The following is a 16,858-nucleotide window of genomic DNA, read 5'->3' as shown; positions in this document are numbered from 1 at the left end:
TTTCGGTCCAAACTTCAATTATACATATGGGTCAATGACAAAGTTCATTCATTAAATGTCATCATAAAACATAAATACACATGACAGTTCAGTCTCATGCATCTGCTGTAGGCTACTTCTGTTATATTTACATTAGGAAATACTGGGATCGAATGCAGTTGTACGAGTTCATTTATTATCTGTAATAAAACAACAGGGAACGTGTCCAGAATATGTTGCCAGATGTCTGTAATGCTGTTTGTAAATGTTTATGAGCTCTAGAAACAGTGTTTGGGAAAGGAGCGTATGATCAGTAACTGTACACTGTCTGACTGACTTCCTGTGTTGGCAAATGAATAATCATGTGCTGAGATAATCTTCTAGTGTTCATGTTGATAACAGCATTCTGGGCATCATTTGAAGTAGATCAAAAAAGCTTTTAAAGGGGTCCTTTCAGAATTTTAGATCCTAGAAACCTTAGAATAGTTAGTCATGGTTTTTGGACATTACCAAAAACTCATAGTGGACACTCATTCAATGGGCTTAATCATAAATGTGCATGATTAATTTAAACAAACAGTGTCACTTTTGAAAGTCAAATTTACTGCTTAGTTTTGGAAAATAACCTTTTTACACTTTTCAAGAGCCTTTAAATGAAAACAGATTAAAAATGAAATGGCGTAATTGTTTTATAATGAAGAAGTCACAGACGAATATAAAGATATTGGAATAAAAAATTGCTTATAAAATCAAACTTTTGCATGCATCATTTTCATTCTTGTGTTTTTACAGCATGATATTTCCCACAATGCAATGTGGCTCCAAACATCCAAAATTTCTTGACATTTATTGTTGCATATTGCTCAGCTTGGCTTTTCACATTCTTAGAAAAATACAGTATATAAAAGATTACCTAATACTCTGTGAATACTGACAAGTGCATGGAAAAATAGATGATTTTAATAAAATAGACTGTTGTCCACCACCAAAGGGTCTCACTTCCCGATGATAATGTTCTTGTATCCTCTAACGTAGCCCAGCTTATCGCTGTCAAAATCCACTATGAGTTTGCACAGGCCAGACTGAGTGGGACCGAAGTAGATCTTGACTTTTGCCTCCTGCCCGGGTTCGATGGGTGACTCCAGTCTGAGACGAATAAATATTTACACGTTAGAAATCTAACAGAGACATACACTAGCAAAGAAGTGTATCCTCACTGTGTGCAAATGTACAGTCGGTATTAAAGTGAGAGGACCACTCTGAAAATCTGGGATTATGGGGCGTTTAGAAAAAATGTTGAAACAGATGATTATGGTCTGACAGTGAAATATTCAGTCACGGACTTATTTTTATGCACAAATGTTAAATGTTTTCATTTTAGCTTATGCAAATTTTATGAATTGTACGTTTTATGGATTGTGGAATTTTTAAGAATTTACTTTAGATCCATATTTCATTTAACGATCCTGTTCTGCACTGTATATTTCATTAATATTTCTTTAAACAATCTGATCACGCATAATGAACAAAGTGATTGCATGAATGAAACAATATCAAACAAGTGAAAGCAGCTTTTATAACCAGAAGAGAGAAATAATGAGTCTTTGATTCTGTCATTTTCCATTTATGGTTCGGTCACTGTTGTCAAGCATACTATTTTAATCATTATGACTCTTAGTAAATATTTTTTTTGTGGTGCACGTGGTAAACAGCTGTCTGTATTTCTAAAGACATACCGTTTGCATGCCATTCACAACCTCGTTCACTAAGACTCTTCAAAGAATCTTCACGTGTAGCCGTGGAAAGTATACAATACATAGTGAGTTAATAACTCATAATATAAACCTGACACACACCCGGCATGCATTACATGCCATATAATAACACCAAACTGTATAACTGACCACAGTGTACCATTCACACGGACCAGAGATGCTTAAACCAGTGTAACACAGTGCTTGAGCTTTATTATGGGTGGACATGAAGAACTACAGTTAATAAATAACAGCAGGTACATCTCATCCTAGATAATGTGATTGATGCATGGACAAAATCAACATCCACACAATAAATTAATAAACAAAGGACCTTAAAGTTTAATATAATAAATGCATTTAAATTGATCAATAAATATAAAGATGTGCTGCATGTGGTAACACCAATTAAACCGGCTTTGTTCAAGTATATTATTTAATATATGTACATTAGGTTACACTTTTAAGTTTGTTTTTTTTTTATGTCAGAACAAGTAGAAATAAATCTATTAAGTAACTACTACACAACTGAACATTTTTTTAGCGTGATGTAAAATAAATAAATATTAAGACAAACTTAAGTATCTTAAAGTTGAAACCATTGATGAACTCATTGTGAAATGCACTTACCCATGTTAATGCAGTGCTGTAATGTTGCGCTGTTCCAGCTGTGTGTGTTCAGTCAGTCAGAATCAGTGTGCGCGCGCTCTCACACTCACGCGCGTCTTGAGCGGCGCGTCAAAGCGTCACGCCCACGCGCGCGCAAAGACCTCACGGTCAGCATCCTACTGACATACATACTCTCTCGTTCTCTGCACTTGCTTTACAGTATAATATTGTCTTGTTAAACTGAATATTGACCTCACTATTGTATCTTTTTTAAATAATAGCCTATTAGGCTTAGGATTTTTATCTTTAATCAAAATGAAGTAAACTTCAAATATTTGTTTCTAGTTTGAGTGGATGTGTGTTTTGTCATTTCTTTGAGTGCTGCTATGAAAAACTTCTCCTTCTTGTCTATAAAGAAAAATGGTCTTTCTTAATTTTTTTTTTTTTTTAATCTGTCTGTAATTGGAATGCTTTCTTGAGAATGATAATTAATCCTGTTAAACCCTTTAACTTTAACAAAGCAAGTCCTGCAATAACAGCACAAACATCAGTGAATATTAAGAATTGTGACATGATTCTAAATAAATTCAGTGACTACATTTGATTAGCATCTCTTTTCCTAATATGGCTTTAATTCCTAATATTGTTTACATTTTTATTTAAATATAAACAACTTCTCTTACATTCAAAGTTGACAGAATAAGTTCACTTCTTTTTTAAAAGCATTTCATTTTGAATCATTGCACTGAAAATGTAATTATTTTATGGGCAATTCTTCAGTTGTTTATTTTATCAAATCAGTTTTATTAAAAGATTACACATTGGTTTGTGTTTTATGACCTGTGCAAAAAGGCTAATTATTACAGAAATACAAGCAAAAAACAACAACAACAACAACAAAGAAACAAAAGAGTCTGCAGGTTTGAGATTTAAAAGTTAGTTCCATGAACTAATGTTACACACACATACTGAAATAAATAAATAAAATAAACTTTATTTTAGAGTTTCACAGGACTGATAATGTCCCATAGGTATGATAACATAAAAAGCATGACGTTATTACTGTATAAATACAAATGATGTGCTATACTTCAGTTGACTTTCCCACGATGCTTGTCCCTTGAACCTGTAAAGAACAAAGAGTGAATGAAAATATAAATATGCAGAATATTCCAAATCTCAACCAAGCTGCAAAACAGCAAATAGCTTAAATGGTAATGTACAATGTTGAATTTTTATAGATATTAACAAAACAGATGAATTTGTAGGCCGTACTTTACAACATGGCTGGTCCCCGGGTAGGTTAGTGGGTTTAACGTTGCTTTCGGTTTTTGGGGCAAATGGCTTTGTCACCTCAGATGGGGCGTGGTCACAGTCTCCACCAATCACAGACGAGCAGCTGTGTCCAGAACTGCTGAAGCAACTAACACTTTCTCCTGAGGACACCGAACTCTCCACTGAAACACAAGTAGATTTTTATAAACCCACTGGCAGATGTTTATTAAATAACTTTACTTATATATGTTTTTTAAGAAAACAAGACTTTCATTTTGCTTCTGTATCTGATTCAAGAATGTTTCGATATTTATGCTGGAAGACAAAAATACTGAGTAAGAAAGAGATTTTAAAATAAAGGCTATTTATTTATTGCAGTGCATTTGGAGACGATGTATAATAAGATGGTTCAGTGATGTCAAAAGCAAATGATCAGATCGATTTGAATGATTACATTTTGAAGTTAGTTTTAATAACATGTTCTGATTAAACATTCAAAATAAGAACAAGAATGTGTTTTTGGAAATAATATACATTTTAAATTGCACTTCTATTGACCACAACTTTCAAATTAGACTTTGTCAAAATAGTCAATGTGAAGAAGGACATACCCAGTGCACTCTGGTTTACACTCTCCTGGACTAAATCATCTTCCTCCAGGATCCCGTGGACGTACCGGACAACATCTCCTCCTCTAGGAGCGATCAGATGACCCACAGGAGACGTGGATCCCCAGCCAGAGCAAGAGGACGACTGGCTTCCAGAGGACGATGTACAGCTGGCCGATCCGACAGAATTCAACCGGAGGACAGGAATCCCACCTACAGTTTCATACAGAGTTAAATAAGATCGACTTCTCAGGATCCCCAGCATTTAATCGTGACAGGTGCTTCACCTCGTCCTGTCGGAGCGCAGTTGATGGCTCGGTCGTTGATGGCCATCTCACTGGGCTGGATATCCATGAAGGGTTTATGTCCGATTCCCATGAACACCCTCTCCTGCATACGGATCTCTGTGTGAAGATCAGCAGAAACACAATCTGGGGGTTATTACACTGAAAAAAAAAAAAAATCATAAATGCAACACTTTTGTTTTTGCACCCATTTTTCATGAGCTGAACTCAAGGTTTTAAGACATTTTCTATTTACACAAAATAATAAATAATAATAATAATTCATTACATTTATATAGCGGTTTTCTAGGCACTCAAAGCGCTTACATAGTCAGGGGGTATCTCCTCATCCACCCCCAAAAGGCCTATTTCTTTCTAATATTTTTCACAAATCTGTCTAAATCTGTGTTCGTGAGCACTTCTCCTTTGCCAAGTTACTGCACATTTTAGAGTGGCCTTTTATTGTGGCCAGCCTAATGCACATCTGTGCAATAATCATGCTGTTTAATCAGATCTTGATATGCCACACCTGTGAGGTGGATGGATTATCTCAGCAAAGGAGAAGTGCTCACTAACACAGATTTAGACAGATTTGTCAACAATAATTGAGAGAAACAGCCCTTTTGTGTACATTGAAAAAGTCTTACATCTTTTGAGTTCACCTCATGGAAAATGGGGGCAAAAACAAAAGTTTTGCGTTCATAATTTTGTTCAGTGTATATATTCCCATATATGTGTTAATACATTGTTTAAAACGCAAAACTCACAATTTTTAAAGATATATCATGTTAGTTTATCATGATAACAAACTACTGCTTGATGCAATATTTCAAATGAATGCTGTTCTTTTAAAAATCTCTATTCATTAAATAATCTTGAACATATGGCATGTTTCAGCAAATCTGAAGGATCATGTGACACTGAAGACTGGAGGAAGGATGCTGAAAATTCAGCTGCGCATCACAGAAATAAATTAAATTTTATTAAACTAATAATATTTTACAATATTTCAAGATTCAAGATTTTATTTGTCATGTTATTGGTATATGACATACAACAAGCAGTGAAATGTAGGTCTGGCATACTCTTTTTAGAAAAAAAAAAAGAGAAAAATTTTAATAAATTAAAGGTGTTGTATAAAAATATTTGTCTTTTTACTTTAATCAAATGCAGCCTTGGTGAGCAAAAGAGTATTTTTTCAAGAACATAAAAAAAAAACTCAAAAAGTCACAGCACAAACATCAGGAAGTATTATTGATGGATTTGATGCTGTTCTGTGCTGAAGTCATCATCATAAGATAATCACAAAACATACAGAATTCACTATTTTATTCATCAACTGGTTAAGATCAATGCACGTGTTTTCTGAATAAAATGTTGGTCTGAATTACAGTGGAACTGCTGAAATGTTAGTTCATAAGGTGTGTAAGCAATCACTCATAGCAAGTTTCTATTGTTCTTGAATACACACATCTACAACAGTGCAACCGATTCTAAAGAAAAGTACAGCTGTTAAACATCCATGGGACACATCAAATGGGAGGACTGTTATCGGGAAATGCGTGCGGAGGCCGTGAGGGTGGGAGGGATCGAGGAATAAATGCATGCAGCTGTGGACTGGTGAGCTTCGGTCATTCATCATTTCCCCTTTCACTCCTTACCACATTCCTCAACATACAAGAGCACATTTCAGCAGTTCTGCATAAACTCTTGGACATTCACATTTCTGGCTCTCACTGAGGTTTTATGGTTTTAATTTCACAATCACACATGAGGTAAAAGAACCCAAGATAACGAGTGTGTTGCAGCAATAATTGCATAAAATCAAGGCTTTACAGTAAACCTACAGTAGTTTAACTTCAATCCTTTCTGATGATTTAAATCTCAGTTTGGGATTCGTTTGTTTAACTTGCACTTGAAGAGGATTGATTTGCAAAAATCCAGCAATTTCTTTTTTTTATTTTCAGAGAATAAGAGATCAAATCTAATAACAGGTCAAACTAATTTGTTTTCAAAATGTGTGTTTTCAACATATTTTGAAGAATGTTGGTTACCAAACAGGTATTGGTCCCAATTTGCCCCCATATTACAGGAAAAAATCCTATTGAAGTCAATGGGGACTTCAAAATATCTTCTTCTGTGTTCAACGCTGTAGATTAGGAAACACACGTTCACTATTAAGAGTCTCCCTGCATGCAATAAGCTCATAATTACTGCATATTGATAGCTAGGAAGATCGTTCTTATAGTGGTTATCTTTAGGTATTGGTAGGAATAAGGCATCACGATTACGCTCATGCAAAATAAGGCATTAATATGTGGTTTATAAGTACTAATAAATAGCCAATTTGCTAGTTATATGCATGCTTATCAGCAACTAGCTGATAGTGAATAGACTTCAAAAGTGTTAGCACTACTTTAGGGAGAGTATATGATGACAGATTCACACCGGTGCAACTCACTATAATCATAATTCATATTAATCAAGACAAAAGCTAATAGGATATCACACCTCTGTTGAGGACGGCTTGTTCCCACAGGATCCTCTCCAGGTCTCTGGTCCAGTTCTCCTTCACTTCTCGACTCGGAGCCTGAAGGACGTACGTGTCCTGAGACTTCCTCCTTCGAAACCAGATCTCAAAACACAGCCCGCTGTCACCAGAGTTATGGGTCATACCGATGTCTGACGTCTGCGAGAGCACAGAAAGCTAAAGGGAAAGCCGTCTCTGTTTTGAGCTGTCCAGTGATTCGTCATGTTATGGTTTACCTTGAAGGATTGTTTGTAGATGTACGTGTCATTCCCGACGTCTGTTCTGCGTGTCTTACTGAAGAGTATGAGATCTTGGAAGAGAAAGACGTGACGGTAGCATTTCTTCTTCCTGAAGGTCAACATGAACTCGTCCTGACGGATCAGCTGGCCCTGTTCCTTCAGATTCACCTGCTCTCACACGAACAAAACCTCACGTAATCAATCTCACGCAAATGAGGAGTGAGCTGAATTTGACCACCAAATCAGGCCTACATTAATGCATTCGGCAGAAACTTTTATACTAAATGACTACTGTTGCATTCATATTATTTTTATCTTTTAATAACAGTTAAAAGTCTCATCAAGTTTATAGCAAGACGCTTGCATTCACCTTCAAAACCTAAGTTTGGCATAATTATGATTGTTTTGAAAGAAGTCTCTTCTGCTCACCAAGGCTGCATTTATTTGATGAGAAATAAAAGCAGTAATATTGCAAAATATTATTACAATTTAAAATAACTGTGTTTCTTGTGAATATACAGTGAAATGTAATTTATTTCTGTGATCAAAGCTGAATTTTCAGCATCATTACCCTAGTCTTCATGATCCTAAGGAAGATTTAAAAAAAAAAACTTTTATTAATCAAGGATGCATTCAATTGATCAAAATAAAGACATTTATAATGCTTTTTCTTTTTTAAGTAAATGCTGTTCTTTTGAACTTTCTATTCATCAAAGAATCCTGAAAGATTAAACGTGTCTAATTTTCAGAAAAAATATTCATGCTCATATGACATTTTTAATATGACTGGATTTGATTTAACTTGATCATAATTTAATAATAATAATAAAAAAAGTAAGAAACAGTAAAAAAAAATACTGTTATTTCTGTATTTATTTATTTACTTAATCAAATAAATGCAGCCTTGGAGAGCAGAAGAGACTTCTGTCAAAAAAATAAAAAAATGAACCATTCCAAACTTTTGACTGGTAGAGTATAAAATGATCTTGATATGTATAGTACTTCAATGTATAGTACTATATATATATATATATATATATATATATATATATATATATATATATATATATATATATATATATTTTTTTTTTTTACAGTGTAGCACTGTTTAATATTGTAAGGAATATGTTTTAAATACATATTTTGATATTTAATTGTATTTAACTTTTAGTAAGTTATCCTTAATTTAATTATAATTTAATATATATATATATATATTTAACTTTATTTTATATTTATAAATTACTTCATTTATATTTTTATATTAGTTTAATATTCTGAAATGAGTAAATTAATTTTACCACTTTATCTCATATAGTTGCCAAGGCATTATTTAAAATAGTTATTTTCTTAAGTTAAATTTTTTCATCTAATATACATTTTTTACTTTATTTCTGCTTTATTTTAATTACTGAAAATGTTATAGTTTATAGATTATATTACTTGAATTAATAAGCCCATTTTGAGGAAAATAATCAGAAGCATTACACTTAAAAAGCTCTAAACTGATTCTTCAGGTACTGAGTGTAAAGATTAATAAATAATGGTCCAAAGAGACAATTATATGTATCATCTTTATTTTATTATTAATATTATTTTATTTGCACGAGGTACTTAAAAATGTATCAAAATCAATTAATTACTTCAATAATGTTATAAGTATTTAGTAATTACTATAATTAGCATATTTTTATATTAGTTTAGTATTTTAAAATAAATAAAAATAGTACTTAAAGCAACATTTCTAATTTTTACAATTTTAGTTTTTATCTAATATTTTATTTGACTTTATTTGAGCGTTACATGACTGACTGAAGATGCTGTGAGTTTTAGTTAAAGACAGCGCTCACGTCACAGTCCTGGATGTCGTCCATGGCGAGCAGGTCGTTTCCGTGTCGCAGCTGGAGCTGGATGATGTTCAGCGCGGTCTGTATCTCCAGCCGCTCGTGTCCTGCGTGTGCGCCGCTCTCACACTCACACAGCATGTCCTGCAGCAGCAGACCGTATTTACTGATGCGCTGCACGGGCTTCAGCAGATACGAGGACAGATCCATCTTATCACCCAGCAGCTGCTGCTTCCGCTGCAATTCACATCAGATCACTACAATTAATAAAGCATCAGAAGTATCACACACTTTAAACTGATTCAGCACATGTCTAAGAGGATATTTTATGTATCATCTTGTTTGCTTTAGGAAATAAAAATATTATTATTAATGCTATTATGACTTTTTTTTTCTTTTTTGTTTTGCAAAGTCACTGAATATTTGTTACAGGTGTGTCCTGTTTGGAAATGCACCAATGGAAAATATTCTGAAATATGCAAATCATCATGCCACACATTTCAAGCAAAATCAAACTTCTGACCAATGAAAGCTTTATCCTGAGGAGATGGGTTTATTTCCAAGAGAATGACCTCGAAATTTCCCAAAGCAGCCGACGTTCCAGCTCCTGTTTGTTCATTACTTTATTAATGTATTTTTTTTAGATGTGTGACATATTACCAGGTAGACTCTTTCATAATCTTGTTTCCTGATCTTTTCTGGGGGAAATCTTTCCCTATTATTTCTCAAGAATGAACAGAAAGGAGCTGGATAGAGATCCTTTAAGTGCATAATACATTAGATGCTTTTGTTAGGGGTCAAAGAATATTGAATTCATTGTATTTGTAATAAATAACATGTTTGGGATTTCATTTCAAAATACATTTGTCATTAAAAATGCCTTTCTCTGGCAAAGTTTCACCATCATTTATTAATAAATGAGAGTATCGTTATGCCACTGAATTACTAATGTTTTATATGCTTTTGTCCTTTGTATTCCTTTTATTCCTATATTAAAAAATAGATTTCTGTTTGGCTTTAATTTACAAAGCTAAATTAGTTTTAGTAATTGTAGTAATTTAAGACAACATTTAAAATTTTTTATGTTTTTTTTAAGTTGATCTAATATTTATTTTTATATACTGTATATATTATTTTCAAATTTAATTATTTTACTAATTGAATTGTTTTATATTTCTAAAGTTGTGCCATGTAAAAAGTATTTATGTGTTATGTTGAAACTGTACATTTGACTAAATATCTGACTAAACATGCATATTTCATCTGAATACTAATGAAACGAGCTTCAAGCATCACATTTCTGGAGGAAGATCTGACCTTGAAGAAGTCTCTCCCGTGATCGATGAGCAGTCTCTCAGAGCGAGGCTTGTTCTTGCTGTATAATGCGTACAGACCAAAGTTTTCTTTCTGAATTTGAGAGATACAGTGTTAGAATCAATGATGCAAACAAGGGCTTTTTGTCTCTTTCTATAAATATATAACATTTTGATAACAAACACATTCTCCCTTAAATTCTGTAATGCATCCAATTTCATTTCAGATATATACAGAATATATATTCCTTGTAATATTCATGCATTGAAATAATGTCAGTTTTGATCACAGTAATGAAAATGTACATTAAAGTAATATATATTTAATTATTTTAAGTATATTTTACATTCTCTATAACATCCAAACATTTTCAAGCATGTTCCTTAAGATTTTTGTATTTATTTGTGTAACATCCATTGTAATATTCATGCAATTTGAATAATATACACATTTTTTTTTTTTGCTTTACAGTTTTTTTTAAATGTGCATTGAAAATGTGCATTAAAGTAATATATATTCAATATTTTTAAGACATTGTGCCTCAAATTCTCTAAAGCATCCAGGTATTTTACTTCTTTAAATATATATATTTATTTTAATATTCATTGTTCAATTTAAATAATATATCAGTTTTTTTTTCTTAAGTATTGTTTTTTTTTAATATATATATATATATATATATATATATATATATATATATATATATATATATTTTTTTTTTGTGTGTGTAACATCTATCGTAATATTCATGCAATTTGACGTTAATGTATCAGTTTTGTTTTTTGTTTTGTTTAGTTTTTTCATTAAAGTACTCTTTGTTAAAATTATAAGAAAATAGAGCAGGAATTTGACAACACATTTTCCCCTCAAATTCTAATAATTTTACTTTTTTGTTTGTTTGTTTATGCATTACAAATAAAACAGACTTTACAGTAAGTACCTTGCAATGTATTTTTTCTTTTTCTTTTTTGCTCAGCTATAAAAATAAGTTTTTTATATATATATAAATATATAATTTAGCAAAAAAAATTGAAATTGTCTTTCAAATAATGAAAAACAAATATTATTGTTTCTAAATTTATGATGCCCAAAAAAAATGACAGATATCTAGGCTTAATTTACTATGCAAAATATAAATGGTGTCTTATCATTTTGGTGTTGTTTTGGAGGTTTATTAAAATGTATTAGTTTCTGGGTTTGTTAAAGCTGCATTAATGGGTTTCTATCAAATAAAAAGTTCTGTGTGGAGCTTTGAAACTGTGAAACTCTGTGCAGTTTTAACTTGTGTCCTGCTCGGAGCGCTCACATGTTTCAGGAAGCAGCGTCCGACACAGAAGGGCTCCTTCAGACACAGCTCCAGCTCCTGAAGGAAGTGATGCTGGTGAAAGTCCCGCAGCTTCTCCAGGTTCCCAAAGATGCTTCCTCTCTGTCCGCGCAGGTCCTGAGGCACGTCGGGACGCTCCAGCTCCGGCATGTAGTTCTCCACCACGTACCCCAGCGCTCTCACATACTCTCTCTCCGTCTGGAGCAGCTCCTTCATGATGCGCTGGAGCTTACTGTCCAACAAAAACATAACGCATCTCTCACTGCTGCTGTCTGACATGGTCCCTGTTCTCTTCCACAATAATGACATCATTTACAATTACAAATACATAGCAGACAAACAGATAAATGGACGGAAAATATTTAAAAATCTGACAACATTATAGTGCCTGGACACATTTGTGCAATTCAGTTTAAGACGTGTCAGAATGCTGTACTGTAGAAAAACAGATCTAATGTCAAACTCAATGCATGTACATGTTTTTATGCAATAAACGAGGTGGACGAGTATAATATATGAGCTGAGTATATCTTGCATTACAGTACTGGAATAAATCACATATATCTAGTTATTTGTGATGGAAATAATATTATGTAATATTGAAACTTTTATTTTAATAATATTCAAAAAATCTATCATAATAATTATTGTATTTAGAATTTATAATAAGATCTCTATTTTTTGGGATAATATCATATAAAAAATATGTAATTAAATATTTGTTTAATTATAATGTTAAAACGATTTTATTTTATTAATATAAGAAATATACTAAATAATCACTTGGTAATGATTGTTTAATTTGGAATAAAAACTATATTTTTTGGATATTATCATATTTAATGATTTAATTGAATGCTGTTTTGTCATAGTATTAAAATATTTTATTTTTTAATAATATCAAAAATTAGATTATTTTTATTTTGCAAAAATTAATTTAAACCATTTTATGAAATAATGTTTGGTTTTATTTTAATGATATTAATATATTACATTTTGAATTTGTTATGTAAACTACATTTTTGGTTAAAATTAAAGCTTCTAATTAAAGTTGATAATTTTCTTTGAATTTGGAACTTGATGGATACAAATAATGATACGTTCCCTCACATCCTGACTGCTCTTGTCTGCCTCATTTCTCCAAAGCATTGTGAGCAGAAGTTGATTATAAAAACTATTAGTGCCAATAGTTGCATGATCTACTTAGGTTTCTTAAGTTAAATGCAACCCATTAAAATAACGTTGCATGGGATATATGTTGTGTTTGACTCACAGTTCAGTGTAGCTGTGGTCCAGCACACAGTCCGGCCTGCAGATGGACTCGTCCTGTGTCCTGACCACAATATCTGATTGTGTTGCCGGTGAAATCAAGCTCTGGTGGTCAGATCCGGTGTCACTGCTGAACTTCTCACTGACGTCGCCTTGGCTCAGTCCAGACGAGCTGGAACAGAAGCTGTCCTGGTGGCTCTGTCCATCCCATGATGCTCTGCTTGAGTCACTCTCTAGACAGGAAGCTGCACATGTCTGGGCTTTGTGTTTAACTGGAGCATTGGATTTCCACATAGAAACATGATCACTGGTGAATCGCAAACACGAGTCTTCACTGTGTGAGCGGACCAGGGCTTTATAATGTGGACGGTTGAACTCACTGACCCGGCCTGACTTTCTAAGATCACTGTCGCTGTGAGAGTACATCTGATGGCATTTGTGAGATGTGGAGACTTTTCCTTCATCTTTGAGCTTGAATGAGTGTTGAAGGCCCTGAACATGCAGTTCTTCTGTCGTTATCGGCTCAGAGTTTGCCGACGGAGACGTTTCTGTCCTCACAGGCTCACAGTGAAGGCCGAAATGCGTCACGGTTTCATTATCACCTTGTCCAGTGGGACTATTTCGAGTCTCGGTATGACCCCCAGCAGGGTTTGTTTGGGGGTCTCCTTTATTTTCTCCAGGGCTAGTTGTAATTACGCTCAGGGTCGGACCTTTAAAGTGGGCCTCATCGGGTTTCGCCGCCACACTGTTCTTTTGTGGCGATCCCAGAGGCTTTTGATTTCTAGAAGAGGCCTGCAGTATCTCTGTGAGCCGCTGTCTGATGTCTCGGCATTGAGCCCAGACCGCTTTCAACATCCAAATCCCATCCAGGTCTCTCTCCAGCAGCGCCGAGCTCTTGTCCTGAAAGTGCTGGGGCGAGAAGTCTTTGAAACGCTCCTCGAAAGCTTGCAATGTACTCAAGCAGACACACATGGGAGGCTTCGTGTGTTCTAGATACTCCATACACTCTTTGACAAGAGACGAGGCCTGGAAAACAAAAGATGAAAGTCATTTCAGGCTATTCGATAGTAATGGAAGAGGCTGGCAGTTTGACGTTATGATTTTGTATTGCTTTTGAAAGAAGTCTCTTCTGCTCACAGAGGCTGCATTTATTAGATTAAAAATACAGTAAAATAAATAGTATTGCAGTTTAAAATAAAAGTTGTTTTTTTTTAAATCTATTATAAATTGTAATTTATTTCTGAGATCAAAACTGAATTTTCAGTAGCCATCTATTCCACTTTGCATCACGGGAATAAATTACATTTTAAAATATTAATAATAATAAGAGTTATTTTAGACACGCCCTCTTTCTCATGAACTTCACTTTCTGTTTAACAACTGTTCTATCAAAATAAAGGCTAAAAATAAATGTAAAAAAAAAAAAATTGCAGCATCATAGTGTAGATACATTTATTTGTATTGGAATTTAATTTATTTAGACTATATTATGTAATCATGTGGTAATGACCAATTAGTTTAATCTTAAATATACAATAAATATTACATTTTTGGATAATCCAGTTAATTAAATACTTTACAAATAAGAGGCACTTAATTTGATTATTTTCTGTTTCTTTAAAACGTAATGGACGCAGAACCAAAGATTAGATTACTCATAACGAATTAATGAGCTGTTCTTCTTCTCAACTGGTTTGAGACACGTCACACTTTCTATCTTATGATTATGATTTTGTCATTCACACTTTTAAGTAAGTTGCCCTTTAAGTCTATTGAATACAAACTCTTAACTGTTTTTTTTGTGTTTTTTTTGTTTTTTTTTGTTTTTTTTTTACGATTGGTTAAATTGTTATTTTCACTCTGTAAAGTCAACATGAAATTAAAACTTTCTATACACACTTCTTCTTTTATTTGGTCCCAGGGTTCCCACAATTGTTGATTAATAATTTGCAATGACCTTTCCCATTAGTTTTCGTGTTGTTTCGTGATAACTGCACAAGAATTAAAATAAAATTATATCTCACTCAGACTGATTAATTTACAAATCATTTACGAATCCTGATTCACTGAAAATAATTAATGCACAAATAACTCACATGGGTTTGCGAGCAAGTTTTATTTTCCACAAGAGCAATATCGTATGAATTAAATATGTTACTGCTCTGCACAATTAGAAATGTGTTTATTAACTACAAATTAATTAGTTCTAAGACTTTAAAACTTTAAAACTGTCTGATATTGCCAGGTTTTCAGGACTGTGGGAAACCTTGCTAAATCTTGTTTCACAAATAAATGCACCACACTGCAGAAGTAAAATGTGTTAAATGTCCATGTTTGTCGACGAACCTCTTCACAGAAACGACAGAGATCGACAGACATCTCCAGCTCGGATTTACGCTCCTCAGCTTTCAAGAGAAACCCGGTCATGTTGGTTTTGAAAGTGATGGTTTTACATCGAAAAGCCTCAGTTTCAGGATAGTGCGTTCCTTTGCTTTTCCTCTCCACTTCCTTTATCAATGACATCCCTTTTTCTTTTTTCTCCTAGAAAAAAAGAAATTGCACACATTACGCAATGTCCGAAAGATGTCTGAAAACCTTCACCTCTTATTATTATTATTATTATTATTATTTAAGAAAGCACATCCCCGTACCATACTCCAACCTCTTCAGCTCTGGAATTTCTCAGCAGTTCACAGAAATCTTCAGGGACTCATATCACATCTAGTCTTTATATTTGTGTAAATGTCTCTAGGATTCGTTACCTTTGCATGTATAAGAACAGACTGAACGTCTTGTAGTCTCTGTTCAATCTTCAGCAGAGTTTTCTCTGTGTCATCTTTGTCTTTCTGCAATGACTGTTCTTCTGCATCACACCAGTTTTGGATCTGTGAACAACATAAGCAACAATTAACTACACACAAGAATCAAAAGAGCTGAACTGATGGTGTTTATGCTCACAGAAGACACTTCAGACCTCTTAGAAGACATCTGTGCTACATCATCACTCAAAACTGTTTTCACTCTTCCCTTAGTTTACATTAAATGATGGTAACACTTTACAGTAAGTTTCCATTTGTTAACATTATGGACAGTTCACAGTTCAATGGCACCTCCTCCAGTGAAAAAGCCCATCCGTCTGTTGTCTGTCACATCAAAATCCACGCACATATTTACTTTGGGCTGTTTTGGCCTGTAGACAGTGCTTGATCTGTGCATATTTCTCTCCTGATTCAGACAAAATGACTTTTTCAATGGAGAAAGTTATGGATAGAGGACTCGCTCCTCCAGATATTAATTGCTGTGGATTATTGTGATGTTTTTATCAGCAGTTTGGACTCTCATTCTGACGGCACCCATTCACTGCATAGCATCCATTGATGAGATACTGATGCAGTGCTACATTTCTCCAAATCTGATGAAGAAACAAACTCATCTACATCTTGGATGGCCTGAAGGTGAGCACATTTTTAGAAATGTTCATTTTTGCATCATCTGTTGCTGTAATGCATGAACTAAAATGAACAAAAGGGACCTTATTAAAAATTATTACCCCCCCAATGAGTAATAATGAGTAGATCTTAACATGCTCATGACATGGTTGGATACAGTGTTAATTTTGACACAAAATTTTAATTTAGTTTTAGTCTTAGTCTTTTGACTATAATTCTTTTTAGTTTTAGTCAAGTTTTAGTCATCTGATTTGTTTTAATTTTAGTCTTATTTTAGTCGACTAAAATTGCTTGGTATTTTAGTCGACTAAAATTGCTTGGTATTTTAGTCGACTAAAATTGCTTGGTATTTTAGTCGACTAAAATTGCTTGGTATTTTA

At 33.5% G+C, this 16,858-nt stretch overlaps 1 protein-coding gene and 1 long non-coding RNA gene across 3 annotated transcripts in view; both read right to left on the bottom strand.

The window, feature by feature from the left end:
* Window positions 1–655: 655 nt before the first annotated feature.
* LOC113050987 (uncharacterized) lies at window positions 656–2,728 on the bottom strand. Its single transcript, XR_003276834.1, has 2 exons — window positions 2,364–2,728; window positions 656–1,125 (listed from the first exon to the last, which is right to left on the bottom strand). It is a non-coding gene; the product is annotated as an uncharacterized LOC113050987 (long non-coding RNA).
* Window positions 2,729–2,951: 223 nt separating this feature from the next.
* LOC113050984 (uncharacterized) overlaps window positions 2,952–16,858 on the bottom strand; it is a 34,851-nt gene continuing 20,944 nt past the window's right edge. The window contains exons 12-23 of one of the 2 annotated variants that reach the window (XM_026214524.1): window positions 15,792–15,914; window positions 15,376–15,570; window positions 13,034–14,055; window positions 11,743–11,992; window positions 10,440–10,529; window positions 9,129–9,359; window positions 7,276–7,446; window positions 7,021–7,198; window positions 4,513–4,629; window positions 4,229–4,438; window positions 3,696–3,799; window positions 2,952–3,468 (exon numbers count right to left, since the gene is read on the bottom strand). In XM_026214524.1, coding sequence (XP_026070309.1) covers window positions 3,427–3,468; window positions 3,696–3,799; window positions 4,229–4,438; window positions 4,513–4,629; window positions 7,021–7,198; window positions 7,276–7,446; window positions 9,129–9,359; window positions 10,440–10,529; window positions 11,743–11,992; window positions 13,034–14,055; window positions 15,376–15,570; window positions 15,792–15,914 — 2,733 coding nt within the window. In that variant the 3' untranslated portion in view covers window positions 2,952–3,426. Of the gene's footprint in view, window positions 3,469–3,617; window positions 3,800–4,228; window positions 4,439–4,512; window positions 4,630–7,020; window positions 7,199–7,275; window positions 7,447–9,128; window positions 9,360–10,439; window positions 10,530–11,742; window positions 11,993–13,033; window positions 14,056–15,375; window positions 15,571–15,791; window positions 15,915–16,858 lie in introns of both variants that reach the window. The other variant, XM_026214523.1, reaches the window with a different exon arrangement.

The sequence above is a fragment of the Carassius auratus genome, chromosome 31 (assembly GCF_003368295.1).
Source record: "Carassius auratus strain Wakin chromosome 31, ASM336829v1, whole genome shotgun sequence".
NCBI lineage: Eukaryota > Metazoa > Chordata > Actinopteri > Cypriniformes > Cyprinidae > Carassius > Carassius auratus.
The sequence above is the reverse complement of the archived record's forward strand: the minus strand, read 5'-3'. Positions and strand labels throughout refer to the sequence as shown.